The sequence below is a fragment of the Ceratotherium simum genome, chromosome 7 (assembly GCF_057802395.1).
Source record: "Ceratotherium simum simum isolate JZ-2026a chromosome 7, ASM5780239v1, whole genome shotgun sequence".
In the NCBI taxonomy this organism is placed as follows: domain Eukaryota; kingdom Metazoa; phylum Chordata; class Mammalia; order Perissodactyla; family Rhinocerotidae; genus Ceratotherium; species Ceratotherium simum.
Genome location: NC_141906.1, coordinates 72,818,477 through 72,842,434, shown reverse-complemented (window position 1 = coordinate 72,842,434; position 23,958 = coordinate 72,818,477). Strand labels below are relative to the sequence as shown.

General features: G+C 42.9%; 1 protein-coding gene across 2 annotated transcripts in view; it reads right to left on the bottom strand.

Annotated features, from left to right (window-relative positions):
- Positions 1-425: 425 nt before the first annotated feature.
- UBASH3B (ubiquitin associated and SH3 domain containing B) overlaps positions 426-23,958 on the bottom strand; it is a 132,312-nt gene continuing 108,779 nt past the window's right edge. For both annotated transcript variants that reach the window (XM_004427195.3, XM_087433829.1), the window contains exons 6-14: positions 19,323-19,531; positions 14,544-14,676; positions 13,086-13,206; positions 12,323-12,445; positions 10,920-11,012; positions 9,513-9,657; positions 2,758-2,864; positions 2,020-2,129; positions 426-775 (exon numbers count right to left, since the gene is read on the bottom strand). In XM_004427195.3, the coding sequence (XP_004427252.2) occupies positions 638-775; positions 2,020-2,129; positions 2,758-2,864; positions 9,513-9,657; positions 10,920-11,012; positions 12,323-12,445; positions 13,086-13,206; positions 14,544-14,676; positions 19,323-19,531 (1,179 nt within the window). In that variant the 3' untranslated portion in view covers positions 426-637. The remainder of the gene's footprint in view (positions 776-2,019; positions 2,130-2,757; positions 2,865-9,512; positions 9,658-10,919; positions 11,013-12,322; positions 12,446-13,085; positions 13,207-14,543; positions 14,677-19,322; positions 19,532-23,958) is intronic.

Sequence of the window (23,958 nt, the reverse complement as noted above, 5' to 3'; positions counted from 1 at the left end):
TGGCAGCTCAGTGTCCCCCCAGCTGGATTCTGGACATGCTCCTTCCTCTTCATCCTTCCTCAGAATGGGCTGGCAGCTCCCTTTGGGAGGACTCAGGCTCCTTCGCCATGCATAGACAGAAGGAAGAACCCATTGTCTGCTGTAGCAGGTGCCTCGATTTAGGATGACAATTCTCGAAAGCCTTGTTAAGAGACCAGAGAGGGCCGGCTCCGTGGCTTAGCGGTTAAGGGCGTGCGCTCTGATGCTGGCGGCCCGGGTTCGGATCCCGGGCGCGCCCCAAGGCACCACTTCTCCGTCCAACGCGAGGCCGAGTCCCACGTGCAGCAACTAGAAGGATGTGAACCTACGACATGCAACTGTCTACTGGGGCTTTGGGGGGAAAAAAATGAATAAATAAAAATCTTTAAAAAAAAAAAAAAAAGAGTCCAGAGAGAATGAATTTTATCCCTGAATCAGGTCTTTCTCTCATTCACACAGTCTCATCATAAGAACTTTAAAGCATGAAAGAAAATATGCTGAATTATTCTGAGCTGTCTGCTTAGAAGGTGGTGCAGATTTTTTCACTGTTACTAAACACGCAAAAAGACACTTCTCCTAAAGGCTTTCTAGAGCCTTCTCTTCTCGTTCACTGTGTGGTTTATTCTTGTAGCAAGGTCTCTCTCCAGTTGAAGCCCCCAGTTGGTCCATGAGTAAGAGGAAGGATGGGTGGATCTGTCAGCTGCCATATTCCAGTTTCTCCTAGTTCTTCACAGGAACAAAACCCCAAATATGGGATCTGAAGTAAGAGTAGCAATAAAAGGGAAAACAGAAAACAAAGGTTTAATGCTTTAACATTTATCTAGACACAAAGATCTTCAGATGGCTCTTGAGAATAAGGACTATTCATAGGAATTAACAGGAGCTTTTGTAGACATGCATCTTCTCCCAAAATCAATAGAGAAAATAAAATGGATAAAACTGATAAATTAGAGGGAAGAGTATTTACATTGCAAGAGGAATCATCAGGATTCATTAAATGGGGAGCTTCCCTAGTGCAATTAAGTGATCGTTTATAGAGTGCTTCTTAATAGCATGGGAGAAAAGAGGACGATAATATATAAAGCTAAGATGCTGGGAGTTAATTCTTAATTGCAAGTCAAGCTGAAAGTGCAGCTCAAACATTTCTGAAATTATACTTGGATGGTGGGAAACATTCAATTTTTAAAAATTTGTTTCACTCAGCTTTATCTTTTTTTTTTCCTGCATGTGTATCTAGAACATTCAAAGCTGAAGCTGTGCCCTGCCTACCTTCAGTCGTCGTGGCATTTCAAAACTTATTTTTGTGTGTGTGTCCTGAGCTGCATTTATACACAAGACAATAATCTCTGCCCTCAAGCAGCTTACAGAGTAATGGGAAGGACAGACGCATAAATAAGCTTTTAAAAAAGGAGAAAGGAATTGCAATTGAGTTTGATCGAGATTCTCTGGGGGCAGATAAAGGAAGCATATAAGTCAGCCTGAAGGGAAGTGTGTGGGAGGGCGGCTGATGGGAAAACCGCTTCCACAGGCCCCAGACGGAAGAATCCAGATGTGTCGGTCAGCCTCATGAGTTTTCTGTCTCGCTGCCTGTTCCTGGGTTTGCCTTTCAGCCTGATCAGTTAAGTCAGGCTGCTTCCTTTGGCCTACAAGCTAAGACCCCGCTTCTAGCTGAGCTGTCAGATGCTGTGTTTTGGCCTTCTCACCTGTCTTCATCCAACCCATGGTCACTTTTAATTCTTAGCTACTTCCTAAATTTTAGCTTTTAGAAACTAGAACTAGCTCAAACACATCTTTTTTTCTTACACAAGGCCTAATAAACTCTCTTACACAGAGTACCGCTCAATACACCTTGGTTGAATGAATCAATAAATGCATCTTCCTAGCTCAGAGTAAACACGTGCTTCAGAGAATTTAGCTTCAGAGAATTTAGCTATCAGCCAGTCACTGAACTGTTCTAAAACTGCGGGGCCCACAGGCCCCTGACACGCAAGTAGGAATTACCTTTCGGACCATCTGTACAAAGTCCTTGGAGTTTTGAGGTGACAGGCCCTGAAGTTGGCAGGTGCACGCTTCAAGGGAAGATGCGTGGGCCACAATCAGGATGTTATTTCCTGGGGGGGAAAAGCAAGAAAGACCGTTTCTATGAAGGCATATGTAAACTTTGTAAATACTGGAAGCCAACTGTTCCGGGGAAGAGCAAACATTCTCAAGAAGGAGACAATTTCGCCACGCAATATTTTGAAAATGCTTTGTGCTGTTAAGGCAGCCTCATGTCATTAAATATTTGAGTTCAATGTTTATAAAATTCAATATCAGACAGATTTGAGTCTTATAGAAGACTGCTCTTGGTGGTAACAGTGATGGTAGGTGTGTTTGTGTGTGGGTGTCCCTGCTCCTGGATCAAATTATAGGCAAACAGTGTTATGCTAAAGAACTTCTGGAAATTGTAGTAAGGAACCTCCTTCACAGAGTGCAAAATAAATAGCTGTAATGCAGAATTCTAAGTTATTTTGTACAGTAACTAAGTCTGGTGTATTCCCATGGAATATCTACCATTTTAGGTATTCAAGAGAATATTACAAATTTAACATGAAAGTATCTATAAGCGAGTCTGGAAATATTTTTCTTTGCTGTTAAGCAAGTTTGCCAAAGCAAGGTGAAACATCTTGCATAGCCTATTAACCATGATGGAGAAATGATCACATGGTTAAATATGGAGTCCAAAATAACACCACCTACCTTTACTCTTACATTCACTTATTATTTCTTTTGTTACTTGGAAACTTCTACTGATATAAGTGTCATAGGATTCTGAGACCACTAATTTGCTGACTGGAATGTGAGGTCTGTAATAGAAAAATGAACAAAGGCAATGAAAACATTTTGATTTCAAGATAAAGCAATTATATTACTCTAAACGTTTATTTTAAGACCTTTCTAAAGTTCCCATGTTTCTGTTTATCCATTTCCCTAGAAAGGATAGAGGTACAGGAAAGAGTATTTCCACTATATAGAAGTGAGGCTGAAATGTAGAGAATGTACAGAAATAAAGGCTATGTGTGTATGGTGTCAGAGTGAGCAGCTGAAAAATGAAACATTCAGTGCAGGTTTCACTTGCAGGATAACTTGTAAGCAGTTTGACTAATTTTACCGACCATCAGTCCAAGGTCACAAAGCTGATAGAGAGCAGAGGTTAGATCTCTTTATCTATCTGGATCACCAGAGATTTCCCAAGCCTCTCTTCAGTAGCCTGATACACGATAAGCTGAAAGGACAGGTTTTATTTATTTTTTAATTTTTTCCAGCTTTATTGGGATATAACTGACATATAACACTGTGGAAGTTTAAGGTGTACAGCATACTGATTTGATATGCTGATATATTGCAAAATGATTACCACCATAGCGTTAGCTAACACCTCCGTCACGTCACATAATTTCCATTTCTTTTTTGTGGTGAGAACATTTAAGATCTACTCTCTTAGCAACTTTCAAGTATATAGTACTTGATACATAATGCAGTATTATTAACTATAATCACTATGCTGTACATACGTAAGTATATCAAATCAATCCCCAGAACTTATTCATTTTATAAATGGAAGTTGGTACCCTTTGACCAACATCTCCCCATTTACCCCACCCCCCAGTCCCTGGTAACCACCACTCTACTGTCTGTTTCTCTGAGTTCAGCTTTTTTAGATTCCACATTAAGTGATATTATGTGCAGATATCTCTTCTAGATCCTGTTTTCATTTCCTTTGGATATATACCTGGAAGTGGGATTGCTGCATCATATGGTAGTTCAATTTTTAAGTTTTTGAGGAAATTGCATACTGTTTTCTATAGCGACTGCACCAATTTACATTCCCACCAACACTGTACAAGGGTTCCCTTTTCTCCACATCCTCGACAACACTTATCTGTTGTCTTTTTGATAATAGCCATTCTAAACGGTGTGAGGCGATATCTCGTTGTGGTTTTGATTTGCATTTCCTTGATGATCAGTGATGGTGAGCATCTTTTCATGTACTTGTTGATCATCTGTATGTCTTCTTTGGAAAAATATCTACTCAGTTCCTCTGCCCATTTTTAATTGGATTTTTTTTTTTTTTTACTATTGAGTTGTATGAATTCTTCATATATTTTGGATATTAACCCCTTATCAGATATATGACTTGCAAATATTTTCTCCTATTCTGTATGTTGCCTTTTCATTTTGTTGATTGTTTCTTTTCCTGTGCAGAAACTTTTTAGTTTGATGTAGTCCACTTGTTAATTCTGTCTTTTGTTACTTGTACTTTAGTGTCATATTCAAAAAATTGTTGCCAAGACCAATGTCAAGGAGCTTTTTCTGTATGTTTTCATCTAGGAGTTTTATGGTTTAAGCTCTTATGTTTAAGTCTTTAATCCATTTTGAGTTAATTTTTGTGAGTGGTGTAAGATAGGGGTCCAATTTCATTCTTCTGCATGTGGTTATCCCGCTTTCCCAACACCATTTATTGAGGAGACTATCCTTTCCCCGTTGAGTATTCTTGGCTCTCTTGTCTTTTATTAGTTGACTGTATATTCGAGGGTTTATTTCTGGGTTCTCCATTCTGTTCCATCAGTCGATGTATCTGTTTTTATGCCAGTGCCATACTGTTTTGATTACTATAGCTTTGTAGTATAGTTTGAAATCAGGAAGCATAATGCCTCCAGCTTTGTTGTTCTTTGTCAGGTTCACTTTGGCTATTCAGGATCTTTTGTGGTTTCATAGAAATTTTGGGAATTTTTTTTTATTTCTGTGAAAAACACCGTTGGAATTTTGATGGGGAGTTTAATCTATAGATGGCTTTGGGTAGTATGGACATTTTAACAATATTAATTCCTCCAATCCATGAGTATGGGATATCTTTCCATTTGTTTGTATCTTCTTCAATTTCTTTCATCAGTGTTCAGTGTACAGATTTTTCACCTCCTTGGTTAAATTTATTCCTAAGTATTTTACTGTTTTTGATGCTATTGTGAATGAGACTGTTTTATTTCTTTTTCAGATGTGTTGTTGTTAGTATACAGAAACACAACTGATTTCTGTGTGTTGATTTTGTATCCTGCAATTTGACTGAATTTATTGATTAGTTCTGACAGTTCTACGGTGGAGTTTTTAGGATTTTCTACATATAAGATCATATGATCTACAAACAAAAACAATTTTACTGCTTCCTTTCCAATTTGGATGTCTTTTATTTCTTTTTCTTGCCTGATTTCTCTGGCTAGGACTTCCAGCACTATGTTGAATAGGAGTGGTGAGAGTGGGCATCCTTGTCTTATTCCCGATCTTAGAGGAAAAGTTTTCAACCTTTCACCATTGAGTATGATGTTAGCTATGGGCTTGTCATATATGGCCTTTAATATGTTGAAGTACTTCCCTTCTATACCCATTTTATTGAGTGTTTTCATCATGAAATGTTGGAGTATTTTGTCAAATGCTTTTTCTCATCTATATTGAGATGATCATATGATTTTTATCTTTCATTCTACTAATGTGGTCTATCACATTTATTGATTTCATATGTTGAATCATCCTTGCATCTAGGGGATAATCCCACTTGCTCATGGTGTATGATCCTTTTAATGTGCTGTTGAATTCAATCTGCTAATATTTTGTTGAGAATTTTTGCATCTATATTCATCAGAAATATTGGTCTGTAGTTCTCTTTTCTTGTAGTGTCCTTATCTGGCTTTGGTGTCAGGGTAATGCTGGCCTCATAAAATGAGTTGGGGAATTGTAAGGATAGGTTTTAAAAGCAGATGTTAGGTCCACTGGAAATGTGAGCTTATAAAATCTTCACCAGTCTTTTCCTTTTCTTTCTCTCCTATTTTGAACACAGACCACACACCTGGCACTAGGAGGAGCCCAGGGAACATAAAGATGAAAAGAGAGCCCAATTTCTGTGCTTGAGGAGCTCTCAGTGTGTGGTTGAAGTGAGTAGGCTGTTGATGTAAATGATAATTATGACACTATGTACAAAGGCATATAAGAGGATGATCAAAGCGGGGCCCTCCCATCCTGGTGACCCTGCACATCTTCAGTCCCAGTCACTTCTGCCTGCTTCCACCTCTTTTTACTATTTAGAGTTTCTGGTCTATGAGATGTTTATCTTATTTTTGAGTATAACTATGTCATTTCATTGTTGGTGTTTGTTGCATGGTGGCTGGAGGTGGTAATGACTTCTCAAAGTGAATTCACATGGCATCTTGATCAGAATACATGACTGCTGCTGCTACCACTGCAAAGATTTACTGAGAGGCTCCCATGTGTTAGGCTCTGTGCAAAGCGCTCTACTTGCATTCTTTGAATATAGCCCTTCTAGCAACCCTTTTGCAAATCCTGAGTTTATAAATGATAAAACTGAGGTTTGGAAAGGCTACAGATGACTTGCCTATACTTACATGTGAGCAACTCTTAGAGCCTCGATTTGACCTTGGGTCTGAGATCAATGCCTGTAACCTTATCCTCTACTTTGAACAGCTTTTGACAGCATCCTCCTCAAGGCTGCCCTCCTGTGCACTTGGGTTTACTTTCCAGAGAGGAAGGATGCCGTTCCACTTGAAGGAAATCTGCCCTCATCTATATAACAATCTCTCAGTAAGCATACTGCTCCTAGGAAACAACCTTCTGAATCTCACAGCACCCTGGGGCATAGGGAGAGAGATGAATCACCACTGCGAGGGATGTACCTTGTTCTGGAGCAGACTCTTCCTCCTCACCCCCACCTCTCATCCAGTTCCATTACCACTTATGTCACCTGCTCACCCAGGAGCCCCACACTCACTATGACAAAAGGCCTCTTTTTAGCCTTTTTTGGCCCAGGGAGTCATTTCAAGGATGAGACCACGTTGTAACATACGAGATTTGTGTAAGTGAAGAGCAGGTAGATTCTGGGATTCAGTTCTTCCTGGTCAGTTCTTGCTTTTGGCAGTTCTTGGCTTGAAGCTGAACCTATGGATGGCTTCTCTGTGTTTGAACCAGTCCTGACGGGGAGGGGACAGAGTCAAAGCCTTCTCACCCCTCTCAGCAGCATGCATCATGCTTCTAGCCACACCTGCAGGACCCCTGTGCAGTACTCAGAGTCAGGAGGGCCTCCAACCACCAACCAGACCCAGAACGCAGTGCTCTGGGTGCTCGGATAGCATCCCTGGGACAGTCTTCTCCCGGTACACTCTCTGCTCCCCACCCTGCTTTGGTCCAGGCTGTACAGCAGGCTTCTGCCTTGAGCCCCACACCAAAGTTTGATTTGTTGCCCCTCTAACCCTCCAGATCCACGCACCCCCACCCCATTCTCCTACCACCCCCAGCCAGGACCCTGTTCTGAAGCCACATCCAACTGGTATGTATTTTGTTTTTTCTCCCTTGCTCCTTCCAGCCCAGCTCCCTAACACTCCCGCTGCTTTCTACACCCAGCCCCCAGGCTGAGTCTTGCTGCCTGTGGATGAGGTTTGGATATTAGTCACCAGCCTGGTTAGTTTCCCTTAACCTGGCTTCCAGTCCAGCCTCCCTCTTGTTCCAAGGTGGCAGGGCTCTTTAAGTGTGCTAGCTTGACTTACAGTGTCCTGGTTATCAGTCTTTGCTCCTCTGCCCATCACCATGTTTCTTGAATCACTTGGGTACCACTACTTGCTTCAAGAGGCCCGCTCACTCAGCATAATTAATTTCAGAGGTAATTTAACTCTAGGGCTTGTGCCTCACACCTGCTTTATCGTTGACTTTCACAATTGATTTATAGAATTAGAGGCTTAATCTTTTCTTCCCCCTCAAATACAAAATGGTTGAATTGAATTTTGATTTTCTGTAGAGGAAGAGAAAATCTAGAATAAGGACTATGTCCTGACCCCTAGGCTCCTGGCATTCATCCTTCTGCTTGTCCTACTGATGGAGTGTGTCTGCGTGTGCACTGAAAGGCTCAGACGGAATAATTCTGGGGACCTTTGTAAATCAGCTTGGGAAGAATTGCAGGATGCAGTGAAGTGGGAAACTGAAGACACAGTTGGCCCAGATTGGCCTGGGAGGGGCTCGGTGATGAGTGAGAAAATTCATTTCACCAATGTTGGCAGCAGCTCACCCTCCTTCCAGGCCAGAGGGATGACGGCTGTTGGCATGGGGACAACAATTTATTGCTGTTTCCACCAAAGAACAGAAAAACAGTGGCCACAGAGCGGATAGGACAAAATGTAAAGTATATTAGTAAGGGATCCGATTGATTTAATTTTATTTTTGAGGAATGCTAATTCCTTTAAGCAAGAAGAAGTAGCACACAAGTAACTTATGGGATTATCTGAGGTCTTATTTGCAGAGCAGGAAAATGAGCATGGAAAAAAGAGATATTTTCTTCTACTTTACCCAGAAACTCACATTGCTTCATTTGTGGTTTGGGTAGGTATTTGAAATGAAAGGTTAAGGGATACCAAGGAAAAAATTTCCGCTTATTTTGGTCACTTGTTCCAAATTCTGCCCTAAGATATATAAACTTAATCCCCCACTATAATGGTTGTGAATAGCTGTCCCTCCTCAAAGATATTTTACAAATGCCTGAGTGGATTTTTTTTTAAAACTTCAGTGCATGGTTGTGTATCCTAGTTGTTAGCTTAGTTCTCTGCGTGAGCCGCTGCCACAGTATGACAACTGACAGACGAGTGGTCTGGTTCCACGATCGGGAAATGAACCCGGGCCATGGTCGTGAGAGCACAGAATCTTAACCACTAGACCACCAGGGCTGGCTCCTGAGTGGATTTTTGATAGTTAACGTAACTATAGTATTATTGGTCACTACTTAATTGTTTACATGTGGATTATTGACCTGTGAGCCATCTTCAAGCACTGCTTTTAACCCCAGCACAGACAGTCTGGTCTCATGGAAAAAGCAAAGGACTAGGAACAAGCAGACCATAAAGCAGATTACTCAGTGCTTGACATGCAGAAAATGAGCAAGAAAGGTTAGTTGTTGTTGTTGTTATTGTCATGTGTGGCCACTAAATGTATAACTTTAGGCAAACCACTTATACTCTCTTATATATAAAAGTGGCTTGCCTACATTTTGGGGTTATGGCAATAATAAATGAAGACAGAGAATTAAAAATGCTTTGAAAAATTACAAATGACAATCCAAGGCAAGACAGCGTCATTTCCCTTATCTCCCCACAAGCTTCTGGAACTGTACCATCATTAGCTGGTACATGCTCCTGGAATGCAAACTGGTTTTATTATTCACTGAAAGAGATATAATAAAGTCAGGAAGTTCCAATGTGTGTGGGGCGGATGTAATCTACACTAATGCTAACTATAAGGGAATGCTGGCTTTCTCCTGTTGTGGCTTTTCAAATCATAGCTTGATTTCCACCAATATAAGCAATTGTCTGGGGGCTACATCTGGTCCTTCATCTCCTTAATCAGCCTGGCCTGGTGTAGAAAAGCACTTCTACACGGGCCTCAGGACACAGCGGGTTCAGAGTTACCTGTAGGTTGTATCAACACCCAGGTTGGCTGCAGCTAACTCTGATGGAGGTATCCACGCAGGTAATGTGTTCCCAGCAACCCATTTTGTCCACTCAAATAAGCCAGGCTCTACACGGATCTTCAAGTGATTTTCTTGCTGTAAACCTTAGAGGTAAAATAAAATGAAGATGAAAGAAACACCACGATGTTCTCAGTGGAAAAGTAAGTTAGAGGCCAAATTGTTATAAAAATTCTGGTAAATCTTCTACTCTCTTTCCTACTAGATGCTATATATAGCTAAAAGAAAGTGGAAGCATGTGGGTTTGGACAGGATTTTTTAATTTTTGTGTGTTCCAAACACACAAGTTTAATACTCTGGCCATAGCACCAGGATGTATGCTGGCTTTATGTGGTATCTGATTTAAGGAAAAACAACACTGGTCATTACCCATCCAATTTATACAGTTCTGTGACTATTATAATTCCTTTTTCTAAAGTAAGTTTCAAGATCACCTTACCAAGAAACTTCAGAAATTCTCTTAGCATCCACTACTCTACAATAGCTTACGTCGTATTTGAATATCATGTAAATTATTCACTTTCTCTATCAGAAAATCCAGTGTTGGATATTTACAAGTGCCACCGCACAAGTCCTGTGTTTTATCATCGTGTAATTACCCTCAGAGTAGGAATGGCCCTGTTTAACTCTCTTTACACTGCCTTTAGCCCAGTTTTTCTGTGCAAATTTAATGCATAATGCCTTTTAATACACAAATGCATCTGGTTTACTCAAGCTTAACGAATACAAGTCTCAAATACAGTGTAAATCCCCTGCTGGCTTGGCTCTTTCTGGCTCATGCGTTTGTTTGGTATACGTAAACAGTCCAAACTATTTCTTCTAGTTTTCCTTCCAGAGAAATGACAATGGAGATGTATTCAAGCTTCCAAGGATTTCAGGGTGAAAGTTGAGTCTCTTTATGACAAGGTGCTTTTAAAGTCTTTCCAATTAACTAAAGAAACAAGGATGATTAAAATTTACAGACACCTAGGAGCACCACTGCTGCTGTAACAAGAGGCAAAGCAGAGCAGAGTGGGAGGAAACGATTTCACTGTTTCAGTGCAAAAAGAGGATCACACTCTGCAGACTCTAAATTATTGCCAGACGACAATATTTTACAAGCCTAAATTCATCCAAGAGAGCTTTACATTTTCAAGACAAAAATTATTTGTATACTTCCTTTCATCTCGCTTATGCTGCCAGAATATGATTTTGGGACTTTTGCAAAGACATCTTCTGAAAGAATCATTGCTAAAAATTCCAAATTTGAAGCCTTCAATTGGCTAATGTCCCACGAGTCTAGGGTAATTTAGGTATGGGGCTGCCTAGAGACAGAGGGATGGACTAGTTGACCTTGATCAAATCTTACCTTTCAAAATGTTGTATGCAGTCTGAACGCAGCGCAGGGATGGGGAGCAATAGACGTGGTCAATAATGGTGTTGCTCTCTAATAAGGCTTCACCTGCCAAGAAAACCAAAGAGGAGTCAATCTAATGGATTTACTCAGCCTCAGCTTGACCCTCAATGTGGGAGAGGGCACCCGGCAGGCCTGCAAACCTCTCTTTTCAGTGGGGGCTCACACAGGGCCAGCAGTTTCTGCCTTGTTTCCAACAAATCCCCTGATCAGCACTTCTGTGAAGGAACCAAATGAAAGACCTCTTTTTTGTCTTTTTCTTTCCTTCTCTTTGGTGCTAAGAAGCAGTAACATGTCCACTTAGGAGAGACCTAGAAACACGATAATGCTCTGATTTCAAGTTTGTGATAAAAGTGAGAGGGTTTATATTATGAAAATGAGGTCTTGTTTTAATTTTATCCTGTGCTAAACAAAATCCCAACTTGTTATATTCTTGGACACCAGAGGTAAATCCCAACACCTGATACTTCAATGTTTTCCTCATGGAATACACTTCTTTTCTCTACGGGATAAAGTCCAAATACCTTAATATGGTGGCCAAGGTCTTCCGCGAACTTGTCTTTATCCATCTCACTGCCTCATCTCTCGCCCTGCTCACATCTATGCTCTAGAAACAAGACAGCTTGTTTCCTCCATACTCTTGATGCTGCTTCTCATGTCTACGACTCTGTTGTTTTTCCCACTGAGAATGCCCTTCCCGCCCTCCGGCTCCCTCTTTGCCCAGCTGACTTCTACTTCAGGTCTCAGATTACCTCTCTTCTCCTCTTATGTGTCTTTTTTGTGCTCCCATAATACTCCCTACATAGCTCTTCTTGAGTCTATCATACTGTATGATGTTTATCCACTTATACATTTGTTTCCCTGAGGGTGGGGATTCATGCTTGGAACCCGCACACCTAGCACAGTCCCTTGCACAAAGTAAGTGATCAATCAGTATGTGTTAAATGCTTGAACAGAACAAAGCTGCTGTCTCCACATGGCAGGTATGGAATAGCCCTGTAAAGAACTGAGCCTTTTCACAGGATCAATTGGCCTCTATACATTTGGCCACTCCTGGAGGAGGATTCCCTCCTCCTCACCCTTGTGCTAGAAGCTGACCTGTCTGCCACACCAAGCCTGACCTTGCCCCATCACTGGACCTTACGCCCCTCAACAGGGGCGTATTTTGGTGAATGAACAAGTGCCAAGCACAGTGTCCTGAACTTAATAGTTATGTAATAAATTCCTCTGAATTGAGGAAATATACTACTTGTAGGAAAGTTACAGAAACCCCTAGGAAGTGTCCTGGCATACCCACTGGAGCCAGTCTTGGGAAGAAGTAGCCAGGAAAGGCTGTGCAATTACTCCCGGACACTTACCCACTAGTCTTGCTTGCATACATCCAAACACGGTGATTGGAGCATCTTTCTCATAATCCCGAAAGCCACCGCTCCGCTGAGGTAAGCTGTGAGGCATGTTCAGGTTGGTGCGTATGTATCGGCCTGGAAAAGAAAAGTCAGACAAAGGCTACATGAGTTTCTTCTTTCCTTAGGACTTCCACTGCTGATCCTGACAGCCCCTCCACTCCCATTCTTTTTTGGCCAAAGAAACTGAATTGATCCCTCTAGAAAATATTGAGGCTGACGCTCTTCATTTGGTAGAGTCTTGTGGAATCCACTCCTCCATTCTATTGACAAAGGTGACAAGAGATAGTTTTTAAGTGAAAGTAACAACCAGTCACTCTAAACCAGGTAGGGGGTGTGGGATTCTCTGATAGGCAAGGCTCCCTATCTTAAACATGCCACTCAAATGAAAATGGAACTAAAATGAGCCAGGGTGATTTAACAGAGGGAGCTCTAACCATGGAATCAGGACACCTGTCTCTGCTTCTGACTTTGCCATATGACTATGGGCAAGACATCTGCCTTAGTCCCTGGTGTCCCAGTTTATAGAATAGGGACAAGAACACTTATCTCTTCCCTAACACTCCAGACAATCAGGAAAGAGTTATAATGAACAGATCACAGGCATTTTCTAGAGCACATGTAACAAATGACTCCATCTAGATAAATGTAGCTTGACTGTGCCCCCTACAGGCCATGATAGGTATGCCAACGCTGAGCAGGCCAACCAACTACTCACCTTTGGCATCAAAGCACTGGGATAGCCAGTACTTCCCAAACACAACATCCATCCTCTCACCGTGCCGACACACAAAGAGGCATCTCTTTTGAGGGCCAGGTTGGCTGTTGACTCTCAGAGGCTGCAGAGAAAGAAAGGCTATTAGTCGGGACGCACATGAGAGAGTAGACCTGTCCTGGAGCCAGGTGCCAGGTCAGCTGAGCTCTAGAACAAGTTTCCCCAGTGTGTGACCTGGATAAGCCCCTTAACTATTTTGGATTTAGGTTGGCCTATCTGTAAAATGGGGATTGTAAGACTCTGTCCTACAGACCTCACAAGTTATTTTGAGGCTCAAATGAGACACAGTGCAGGTGCTTTGCAAAACAAGAAGGGTTATGAAAATGGTTTTATCATTACTGCTGCCATTGTCAGTAGGAGTAGCATTTGGCCAATACATGGTCACCTGAGTTACAGCTCTGAGGTAAAACTGGTCAGGATGTAGAGATAGGCATCTCATGGGACATCCTCCTCCCCTAAAGAGATGCTTCATCAACTTCTTTAGGAGTGAGGGCTTTTATAGTCACCAGTATGTCCACCTCATTTCTAACGTATGGTGGTTAGACCACATGGTCTAATGGTTTCCTCCAGCAGTGAGGTCCTGCTTCGCCTATTCTAATCACATCTAGGCTCTGCTGTCTGACTACATGCCTGTTGGTGTTCCCAGAAATGGTTCAGGGAGGACAATCGCTGCCTCTGAGTGACGAAATAGACAAGTCTAGTCAAAGCTGTGTCCAAATGACTTTGGTTTCTGTAACTGCTGGGTGGATCTTTCTTTCTGATAGAGTCAGTTATTCCCAGTTTCCTTAAGGCTGCCAGCTTCACGTTGGCCAGCACTTCACATTTGCTTCCAGTTGCCTTGACAAGGTTAATATGTGGCATGGTCTTTCCCATCTCTTCTACTGTTCCCTAATTCAAGCCCTGGGCTCGAGCCAATGTGATCTAGTCTCTTGATTCTCAACATGCTTAAACTTTCAACTTGCCTTTGTCTATATTGTTCAAAACTACTCTCCCCACTCCTCCAATTCTGCAAACTTTCTGGCATATATTGAGCACTCTAACATACATTGGGCACTCACCACGTGCCAGGTACCATGCTAAGAGCCTTATTCTTCTTATTTCCTTTGATCTTCACAATGGCCTACCAAATACCTACAACTATTACTACTTTACAGATAATATGTCCTCCTCTCTGCGGAACAGCCTTCCTTACCAGCCTAGACCCAGATGCTGGTAGTCATTGTCAGTACCACCCATCTGACTCTTCCTAGCCTTGAATTTTTGTATATCATTTATAATCTTATGCCCTTTCTCCCCAAGAGATTGGGGACCTTTCGGGGGCAGCAAGGGCAAGGCCCCATGCCTTGGTGGTAGGTGGATCCTGACTCGAGTTGAGGAGGTGACCCTGATAGTCAGCCTTACCTGCGTGGGCTGGCAGATGATAGTGAGGGGCGTCGTCTCCCCCAAGCCCTGGTCCTCATACTGTCGCCTCTCCAATATGCCATCACCAAATGAGAGTGTGTTGGAAGATGATGTATTCAAGATCGAATAAGAACTGCAGACGAAGATAAGAAAGATGTTAACTGCTTTGGCCAAGAGTCATCAGCACATTATCCTTGGGATCAACAGGAGTGTGGGAATTAGCAGAAACACTCCCGGGGCAGGGCAACGGTTAGGAAAGCTGAGCAGGGGGCACCCCATTCCTGGGGAGGCACATCTTGTTTTATACATACTAAAGTCTTGCAGTTAATAAATTAGGGGCAGATGGATTTCCATACTTGGAACAGATGTATTCATCCCCCTGGGCAGGAATGGGGCCCATGATTTTGTGCTTATTAGGATGCCACAGGCATGGCTGGCACCAAAGGCAAGTTAACAAATAATGAGGTATCAATTTTGTACCATTGTTTCCAGCTATTTTTCTGGTTCAAAAGAAACAAACAATTTTTGTTGCCTTTAATCTTTTCCATGGTGGTTTCCATCTGAACAAACAAATTAGACGGAGGATTTTTACTATCTCCACCACTTTGCCTGTGGCTCCTACTGTCACCGACTAGGCACCTCAAGAAACTCAAAAGTAGGTTTGGAAGCAACTAACTGTTTTTCCAAGTTGTTTCTTTTCCTTTGTATGTTAAAGAGATGTAACCACCAACCATCCTGAAACGACTAAGTGAGAAACTCAAGGGAGATATAACCACCAACCATCCAGAAACTGACCAAGCCTCCCCACAAGAGCTACACCCATGACCTTTGCCTTATTTTTAATGCAAAGATCTCTCCAGGAGGAGCTTAGGCCTCCTTATGTGGAAGCATGTTCTCCAACTGAGCCTGTGCAAGTGAATACCTGCCTCTCCCTTTTGAATATTCATTCCCCAACCAAAATAAAAGTTCCTGCTTCCCTTTGTTCAGGGACACCATGACTTTGGAAATGATTCCTCGTGGCCTCCTATTTGCTGCAAATACACTTTACTTTGTGAGATGACTTCCACTGGTGTAGAGTCTTACTTAACTCACCAGGAGGCAAGCCCACTTGGTTTGGTAACACTGTTGGTCAAGGAAACCTTATGGCCATTATCCCCTATTTTATTTTCTTCAGCCTCCAGACCCTTCTCCCCATCTCAATAAACACCTCCAACAAGATGACTAAATACAGAGTTATTTCAGAGGAGACCATTCTCACCAGATGCGTAGAGCTGTGAGCCAAGAACTCTCATTTCTGGGTGTAACACTGTAACTACAGAAGCCCAGAGATCTTGCTGAAAGGGAGGCAGCAAATCATGCCAGGTTTAAATTATTTTGACTAAGAAGGCTGCCAAAAAGCTTTATCTAATAAACATTGCCATTTAAATATGGTTGTTAGGCAAATCCAATGAACATCTCCTTCTGCATTACTGGGCAGTGTCAGGGGAGAGCATTTAAATTTTAGGTTTCTTACTTCTTTACCACTAGGGTAGCCCTACATCCCAGTTTGCCCAGCCTAGTCCTGATGTGTACCTGTTGACCCAGCAATCTGTTCAGTTGAACATCTGTTCTGGATTATTTATTTTTAACACAGAATTATTCTTAGAATTTTATTTTTGAAAAGAACTTTTTACTTCACCAATATAATAAAGCAAACTGGTTGTTAGTAAACAATTTTTCAAAAAACTATGATTTTAATAATTTTAGCACCCCTTTTCCTCTCCAAAGTATCCTTTTTTGACTGTAAATCGACTGATCCTACTTATACACAAAAGTCTCAGAAGACTTATACCCTGAAAAAGTGATGCTTAAGCTTCTGTGCATATCAGAACCACCAGGGGAGCTTTAAAAAATGCACATGCCTGAGCCCCACTCCTCACAGACTGTGATTCAGCAGAGCTGGGGTGGACCCAGGAACCAGCAGTTCAACAAAGCTGCATCAGTAAGTGTGATGTGCAGCCAAATGAGACTTATTATGGTAAAATTTAAGCAACTGTAGACCAAGGAAATCTTGTGCTATTCACACAGTCTAACAGACTGGCTCTTCTCCTTGATTTTAAACTGAGACCCTCCCAAACATCACACAGTTAAAGAAAATTCAGTGTCACTGTCTGATTCGTCAAAGCTTCAGGGCCTGAAATGTCTGGATATGTGGAATCATCCTGACATCTTTCTTGTACATGTCCCTTAATTTCTCTACCTTATTACAGCTGTGAAGACACTGATAGAATTCTCTCTCTCTCTCCTCCAGCTGAGTCGGCAAGGAGAATGCCAACCTCCTTCACTTCTTAACTGTCATTATAATCAAAGGACCTGACTCACTCTGAGACAGTTGGGGCTGTCAGTTCCAGTAAGACAACAGTCAGATGCTTTATGTTGAGAGCAGCGGAGGAAGGAAGCTGAACCTGACACCCAGAACATCTTCTCAAGCACGGGGGAGATGCTGGCACCTCCCTCAGACACATCAGGACTGTGCGTAAGCCCAGAAGGACCGGCCAGCCCACTCCAACTCAGAGGACACAATGGGGCTTCACCAACTGACAACATCTAGGGATACTCAGAACAAGGCAAGATGCTGTAGTAAGGGTGGTAGGAAAATATGTCCTTGGGAGGGACTCAGAGAACTGAGGACAGGTTACCAAGGGTTGGGAAGGGTCACAGGCCCCAAGTCCCTACTTGTTGCTTGAATCCCTTCAGTAACTTCCCATCAAGTCAGCCAAGTCCTGTTTGAGCACCCACTGTGGCTCTACCTCCTCGAGGCTAACTTTGGTTAGAGGTGAGAGAAGTTGTCTTATAGCGAGCTGGGCTCTGCCTCCCTGAGTCATTTCCACCTCTGGGGTTAAGTAGGAAGGGGCAATTCTTCTATAAGATTGCTTTTGTGGAAGGGACATTTGATTTCACGAGCATGTAAGAGAGGACTGGAAAACACAAGTTAGAAAGAAAAGAAAAATCATAAAGCTAATAATGGCTATTTTAGATTCCGTGCCATTATATACGTGGTACTGGTCCTTGGAAAGCTAAGTCCTTTTACTGCAGTCTTCACAACACCCCTGTAAGGAAAGCGCAATTATTATCTACATTTTATAGATTAGCAAACAGAGGCTCAGAGAGGTAATGTAACTTGGCCAAGGTCACACAGCTGGTAAGTGGGAGAGTTAGGATTTGAATCCAAGACTATTGGAATATAAACTCAAATTCTTAATTACGATATCCTAACATCTAACATTATTTCCCACTCTCAGCAGGGTTGGCTGTGGAAGCTGACAGTTTAATTTCAGACGTGGTTCCCAGGGAAATAACATTACTAGTAATCTCTTAGAATAAAATGAGATGACATATAGACCTCCCTGTGAAGTCCCTTAGGCTCATCCATGTTTCAGCCTGAGCTCTAATCTGGGCAAGAGTGCCTTTGGATGGAGTGATCTGAAATGGGCAGCAGGGCTTCCCACATACTCTTTTCCCACGTGTAGCCCTGCTTTTAAGAAAGTGATCTGCGAGCTGTGCATCTTCAGACAAATAACCTTTTGTCTGAATGTTTATCTTGATGTTCAGAAACATTTCTGAAAAAGCAACTGTTTGGGGAACATGAGGCAGCCTGACCTTCCAATTTGTGCCACAAAATAATGGATGTTCACGGGGTGTGGGTGGCAGTGGGGAATGGACTGGAAGGAAGAGGCCAGGTTTGCAGGAGAGGGCGTTATTAATTAAGGAAGAAGGTGTTCTTTCCCATCTTTGGGTTCGTAACTTGTCTGCTTCCTGCTAACCAGGGTAGGGAAACTTCTTTTCTTTTCTCCCTTCAGGCAAAACACTCACTGAAATTGCCCCTCCGCTTCTCTTTTGTGGTGGTAATAACAGTGTCAGACGCCATGCAGCTGGCGCTCAGAGCTTCCGGCTCTCAGCCACGTTGGCACATGGCAAGAACCAGAGGGAGGAAAAACAAACCAGCATGCACACCCTGGCGAGATGCCCGCGTGCGCCACGCAAGGGCTGGCTGGCTTTGAGCTTTTCAGATTAAGAAAGAGAAGGTGCCTTTGCTCCTATTTTATCTAACAGGACAAAGCTAGTCATACAACGCAGGCTACTCTGAACATGGACCAGTTTGGTTCGGGGGCAAAATAGTAGTGAACGACGGGTGGAAGTTATCACCCTAAGAAGACTGGGAGGCCATGTGCCTTTTTTAGGTTCTGGCAATTGCCCATTTCCTTAGACACAGCCTCTGTCATCTAGGCATTCATGTGCCAAGTCGGAGGACTTGCTCAGGGTCACCTAACCAGTGAGGGGTAAGTTAGGTCTCCTGACTCTCGCAAATCCTCTCACTACTGGTCTGGCTGGCCTTGTGGGAATCTGCCAGCTGCCTGCAGTGTCAGACTACCCTGAGCAATGACCCAGGACAAAGTAGACAGAAGCCCGAAAGCCATGAAGACTCAGCCCTGGGCTGACCCACACTTCAGCCAGAAGAGATGGACCCCAAAGCAGCCTCAGTTTAGTCTCCGATCACAAACTCAGCTACACCAAATGGGGCAGGCAGAGTGGAACGGAGCAGTCCACCTTTCATTTCCCCATGCCCCAAGCCAGCCGGTTCCTGCAAGTCTGGAACCAACAAAGCTTTCTTTCCCACGGACTCCATTTACTCTTACTGCTGCCCTGTGTGTCCAGGATCAAGTCCATTTACCCGCCACCTCCTCAAAGTCTGCAATGTTCTTCAAACAGCAGCAGGCAACGAACTTTGAGTCTGCTTACCCATGATATATCCAAGTGCTGCATTCATCAGCCTTGGTAATGTAGTTCTCAGGCAGGAGTCCGGAACAGCCGGTGGTTAAGGATGTGCCATAGATCCAGCCCTCGCTGGTGCTAGTCTGCTCCATGGGAGACATGAAGATGAAGTCCCCAGGGACCAGCTCCAGCTCGTCATCATTTTGTGGGGTGTAGGGGTAGATCACCTGTAATGTCTGAAAAAGGAAGAGAGGGATGAGTGAGGCTCACATCTGATCCATTCTTCCAGGTGTCTCCAGGGCACGTCGGTGTGTTCTGCTTTATCCAGATGTTGACATTCACAGGTACCCCAGGGTCTGCAGGCTCTGAGTAGATTTGGATTCAGATCAGAAAACATTTCTTCTTTTATCAGGGTACCATGGGTATGTGCCTGGTGCTACTGGATGGTTCCAGACTTTCCTTCAGGCATGTCTTGGCTTCCCATCAGGATTCAGATATGGTTTTTAGAAATTCATCTACAAGTTCATAGGCTCTCCAGTAAACTGCTATACAAATGGGGTTGGACCTAGTTTCCCCTGCTCCATCTGCTGGGAGAGGCACCATAATAGACACTTGAAACCCAGCTCCTGGAAAGTCAGGCTTCTATATGGGGGTTACAGATGGGCCAGATGGAGAGATTCTCCTATAGGAAGGGTTTGGGAGTTAAGTATTTCCCTTTCTATGTAACTCAGCTGCTTAAACAAGACATGGTCCCTGCCTTCAAGGAGCTTTCTCTAAACCTACATTTTTAACCAAGACCCTGAAAGAAAGCTGTCTTGCATAGTCATCAGTGTGTATGTCTGTGTAACCAGCTTTCATAAGCAAACAGATGGAGACCACGTGTTCCTTCTTTGGGCTCAGAAAAAGCCCCAAGGGCCAACCATAGGCCATGCCACTTGGCCAATTTATTCCATTTTTTGCCTCCTTTCCCGGTATATATAAACATCATAGGCATAGGCGTGAAGGTACTTTGGAAAAGATTTATTTTACTATTTTTTTAATTAACAGCAGGAGACATCCACAATGAGGAAAATATTTCCTATCCTGTTTGTTTCACAAGAGACACGAAGATGGAAAGGCTTTCACAGCTTTTCCTTTAACAGCCATGAGTGGCAGGTGAAATATTCTGGTTCCCACTTCCAGGTTTTAACTTTGTTTGGCCTCAGTTTTCTCATCTGTAAAATAGTACCTGGACAATAAAATTTGAAGGAGACAATCTAAGAAAACTCCTTAAGACAGAGGCTTGTACACAGAAGGGACATAATTATTTCTATTGAACATGACCTCTGACTTCCCAGGTGGTATCTTTCCTTCTAGCTGACCCTGACCCCTGGACTCTGTGTGGGGTAGGCTTGTGAGCTCATCAGCTCACTGGTGTCAAGGTGATACATCAGAACATGTTATAAAGAAAAGAATTTCCTTCTGGAAGTCTCTAATGAAAGGAGCCAGTAAAAATGTGATTTTTCTGAAAGAATGAAAGTGATAATGCACAGAACTCGACTGCACCACGGGCGTTCTGATTTTCCTTTTATGTAGGGTATCTGGTCTTTCCCTAATTCTGACTCCAGCATCTTTCAGCTCTAGACCTTCTTGTCTTCTGATCGTCTCCCCATTCCTCTGCCACATACACACTCAAACCACTTTTCCAAACCAACCAGAAAGGTTTTCTGCTGGGTTATTAAAACAACTTAAAAAAAAAAAATTCACAAGAACTCTCTTAAATCTCAAAGCTAGGTATGTGATGATTCACCAAAAGGAACATTCTTTTTCCTGGAACAGGGTGGAGAGAGGCAGCGAGTCATGAGGCAAACAAGTCTAAACTCGTGTTCCTTAGATACTCAAGCACAGCACGGTTTTGGCTAATAATGCCTCTGGCCCAGTAGTGCCTTTCCTTTGAGAAACTCCACATGACTTCAGAGAAGAACTCACTCCTCCTATCACTCAGGGGGCGAGTATTCTATCTCTAGGTTATCTGCAGGGAAGTCGAGGCACAGCAGAGGAGGGCAGGAGACAATGTGACCTGGGCAGACAGTAGCTGGACAATGAGTAGCTTTGATTTATTGAATAAGCAATAAAAGAATTAAGGCATCGCAGCAAATCTAAAATTATATCTGGTACCCATGTCCCCACAGTCCTTTCCCACTCACCAAAAGCACATGGAAAAGTCAGCCTAAGTTTGAGAGCTGTCAGGACACATGCGTAGTTTTGTACTACGTTACACTTCCTCTTTTGTTTTATGTTTAGCGTCTGCTTGTCAGAATTCGACTCTATCTTATGTATGTTTTTCTTCCCTTCCTACATGGGGACTAAACTCCAAGTCTGCAGACTGACATCTTGAGAAGGACTGTTGCAGCCCTATGTGACTCTAGGAATTGAACCTCAATGCCTTTTAAGCCCTTCTTACTCTTAGTAACAATAATAGTAGCAGCAATTTTTGTTGTTGTTGTTGCTCCCACTCTGTGCTGGGTATTATGTTAGGGCCTTTCCATACATCCTCTTACTTAGTCCACACAACAGTCCAGCAAAATATCGCCACCATTTTACACAGGAGGAAACTGCGGACTGGAGAGTCACAGAAGTTGTAGAAGTGAATCTAACAACTGCTGGAGCGACGCAGCCAGGATTTGAAGCCATGTGTGCCCGACTCCAGAATTTATGCTTTTTGCGTAACTCTGTCCTTCCTCTAGATTTCCATTGCTTGGCATATCAAACTGGCATGGCCCAATGTAATCACGAATGTGGGAGAGACTATGTGAAGCACAAGCAGGCATTTGCAAGTCGAAATCAAGTGAGAATCTAAACAGCAGAGGGATGAGACCTAGGAGTCTTCCTAAACATCATTTGCCGAGTGTCCTTGCCTAAGCTGCATTCCCTCTCTGGACATCTGTTACCTCCTTGGGACAATCAATCAAACCAGCCTCCTGAGCACAGAAAAAGAAGGCGAGAATAGTTTACATATGCAGGAGGGCTCAGGTGAAGCCAAACGACCTCAGAGGGAGAACTTTATCAGAAGGAACAGTAATAAATGAGCTCTTACACCTAAGAGATAAAAGAGGCCATGGTATTTTTAGAAAATTATTCATATGGGTGCTTGCTGCCTCTTTCCCTCGGTGCCAATTGAGCAGAATGTGGGTCAGGCAGAAAAGCAATTACCCTTTGAGTTAACTGGAGGGCAGTGTTGATTAGAAGATATTCCTTGTAAAATTCCATTGCCACCTTCCTTCTTTTAGAAAGGTGACTTCTCACAGTCCATCTGCATGAACTTGACTTTTTTTTTTCTTTGCCCTCGGAAGGAGTCCAATCAGGCACACCTCTCTTGTTATATTTAGGGCTCACCCTAAGCAATTCCAGGAGATGTCAGAAGTCTTAAGTAACATCAAGCCCAGTCACCTTGTTGTGTCTTTACAGAAACTTGCATCAAATGACTCGGAAGGAGGACACGACATTCCCATCAGCAGAGTCAGACAAAGCTGCATGTTCCTGACCCTCACAGGCCCCATGCCTAGGCCTGGACCTTTGGTTCAGGGGTCAGCTCTTCCCAGCACTTCCAAAACAATGATGAGTTTGCCTGCTCTAGACCCTGAGGTTCTGTTTTTCATGTTTAAAAAAATGTCTAAAAGAGATGTTAAAAGGCCATATAAACTAACAAAAAATATCAGTTCTTTTGCCACTGTAAAATTGAGAAACAAATATAAGTACTATTTCATAAATGTAGTTAAACTGGATGACAAATTTTTCATCAAACGATGTGGTCTTTTTTTCAGATGGGTTGCCCATCTTTGTTGGTCAGAATCCCTGGGTTCTGGCTTCAGCTCTGGTCCTAAATTGCTATTTAGTTTTGAACCAGCCACTTCATCTCTTCGTGTCTCAGCTTCTTCTTCAGGAAGAAAAAGGACAATATTACTCTTTAGGGATGGCATGTGCTAGTCCTGGAAAGCAATGTCAATTCCCTCAAAAGAAGGATGCTAGGATGGTGCCAATCCTTCCATCTGCACTGGGATTCAATTGTCCCATCGTGCCTCCCATGTGATCCACACAAACTCTCACAATATTTGGTCTGTGCTATCATTTCATGTGTGTCTATTCTCTCTCCCCTGCTAGACTCAAAGCTCCTTGAGGACAGGTCCACATTTTAAAATTCTAGTATGTTCCATGGTACTTTGCATGCCATAGATATTCAGCAAATATCTGTTGATTATGTGTCATCAAATAGCTATTGATTATGTGTTTACAGATTTTTTTGTATTTATGAGTTCTCCTCCTCACCTAAGATCAGGATGATGTCTTCTATCTATTAACACCATGAACTGATACAATATTTAAAAATTTTCCAACGTACTTTTTTATCTATTCTCCCACTTCATTTCTATATCATTCCAGTAAGTTTGGCAGGGCAGACAGAACAATGGGGATAGTACACAGGTGGGCCACTCAGCACCCAGAGAGGAGTGATGCAAGCTCAAAGCTTCCCAGTGAGTCGGGTAGCACCTAGACAAATCCTGGGCCAGCCGACTCCTGGTCTGGCACTTGCTGCATTGCCTTCCTTTGGTACCCATCTCCCTGTGGCAGCAAGCCCCAAGCTCTCCTGGTTCTGACTGCACCCCTGCGCCTCTGGTAGAGTCAG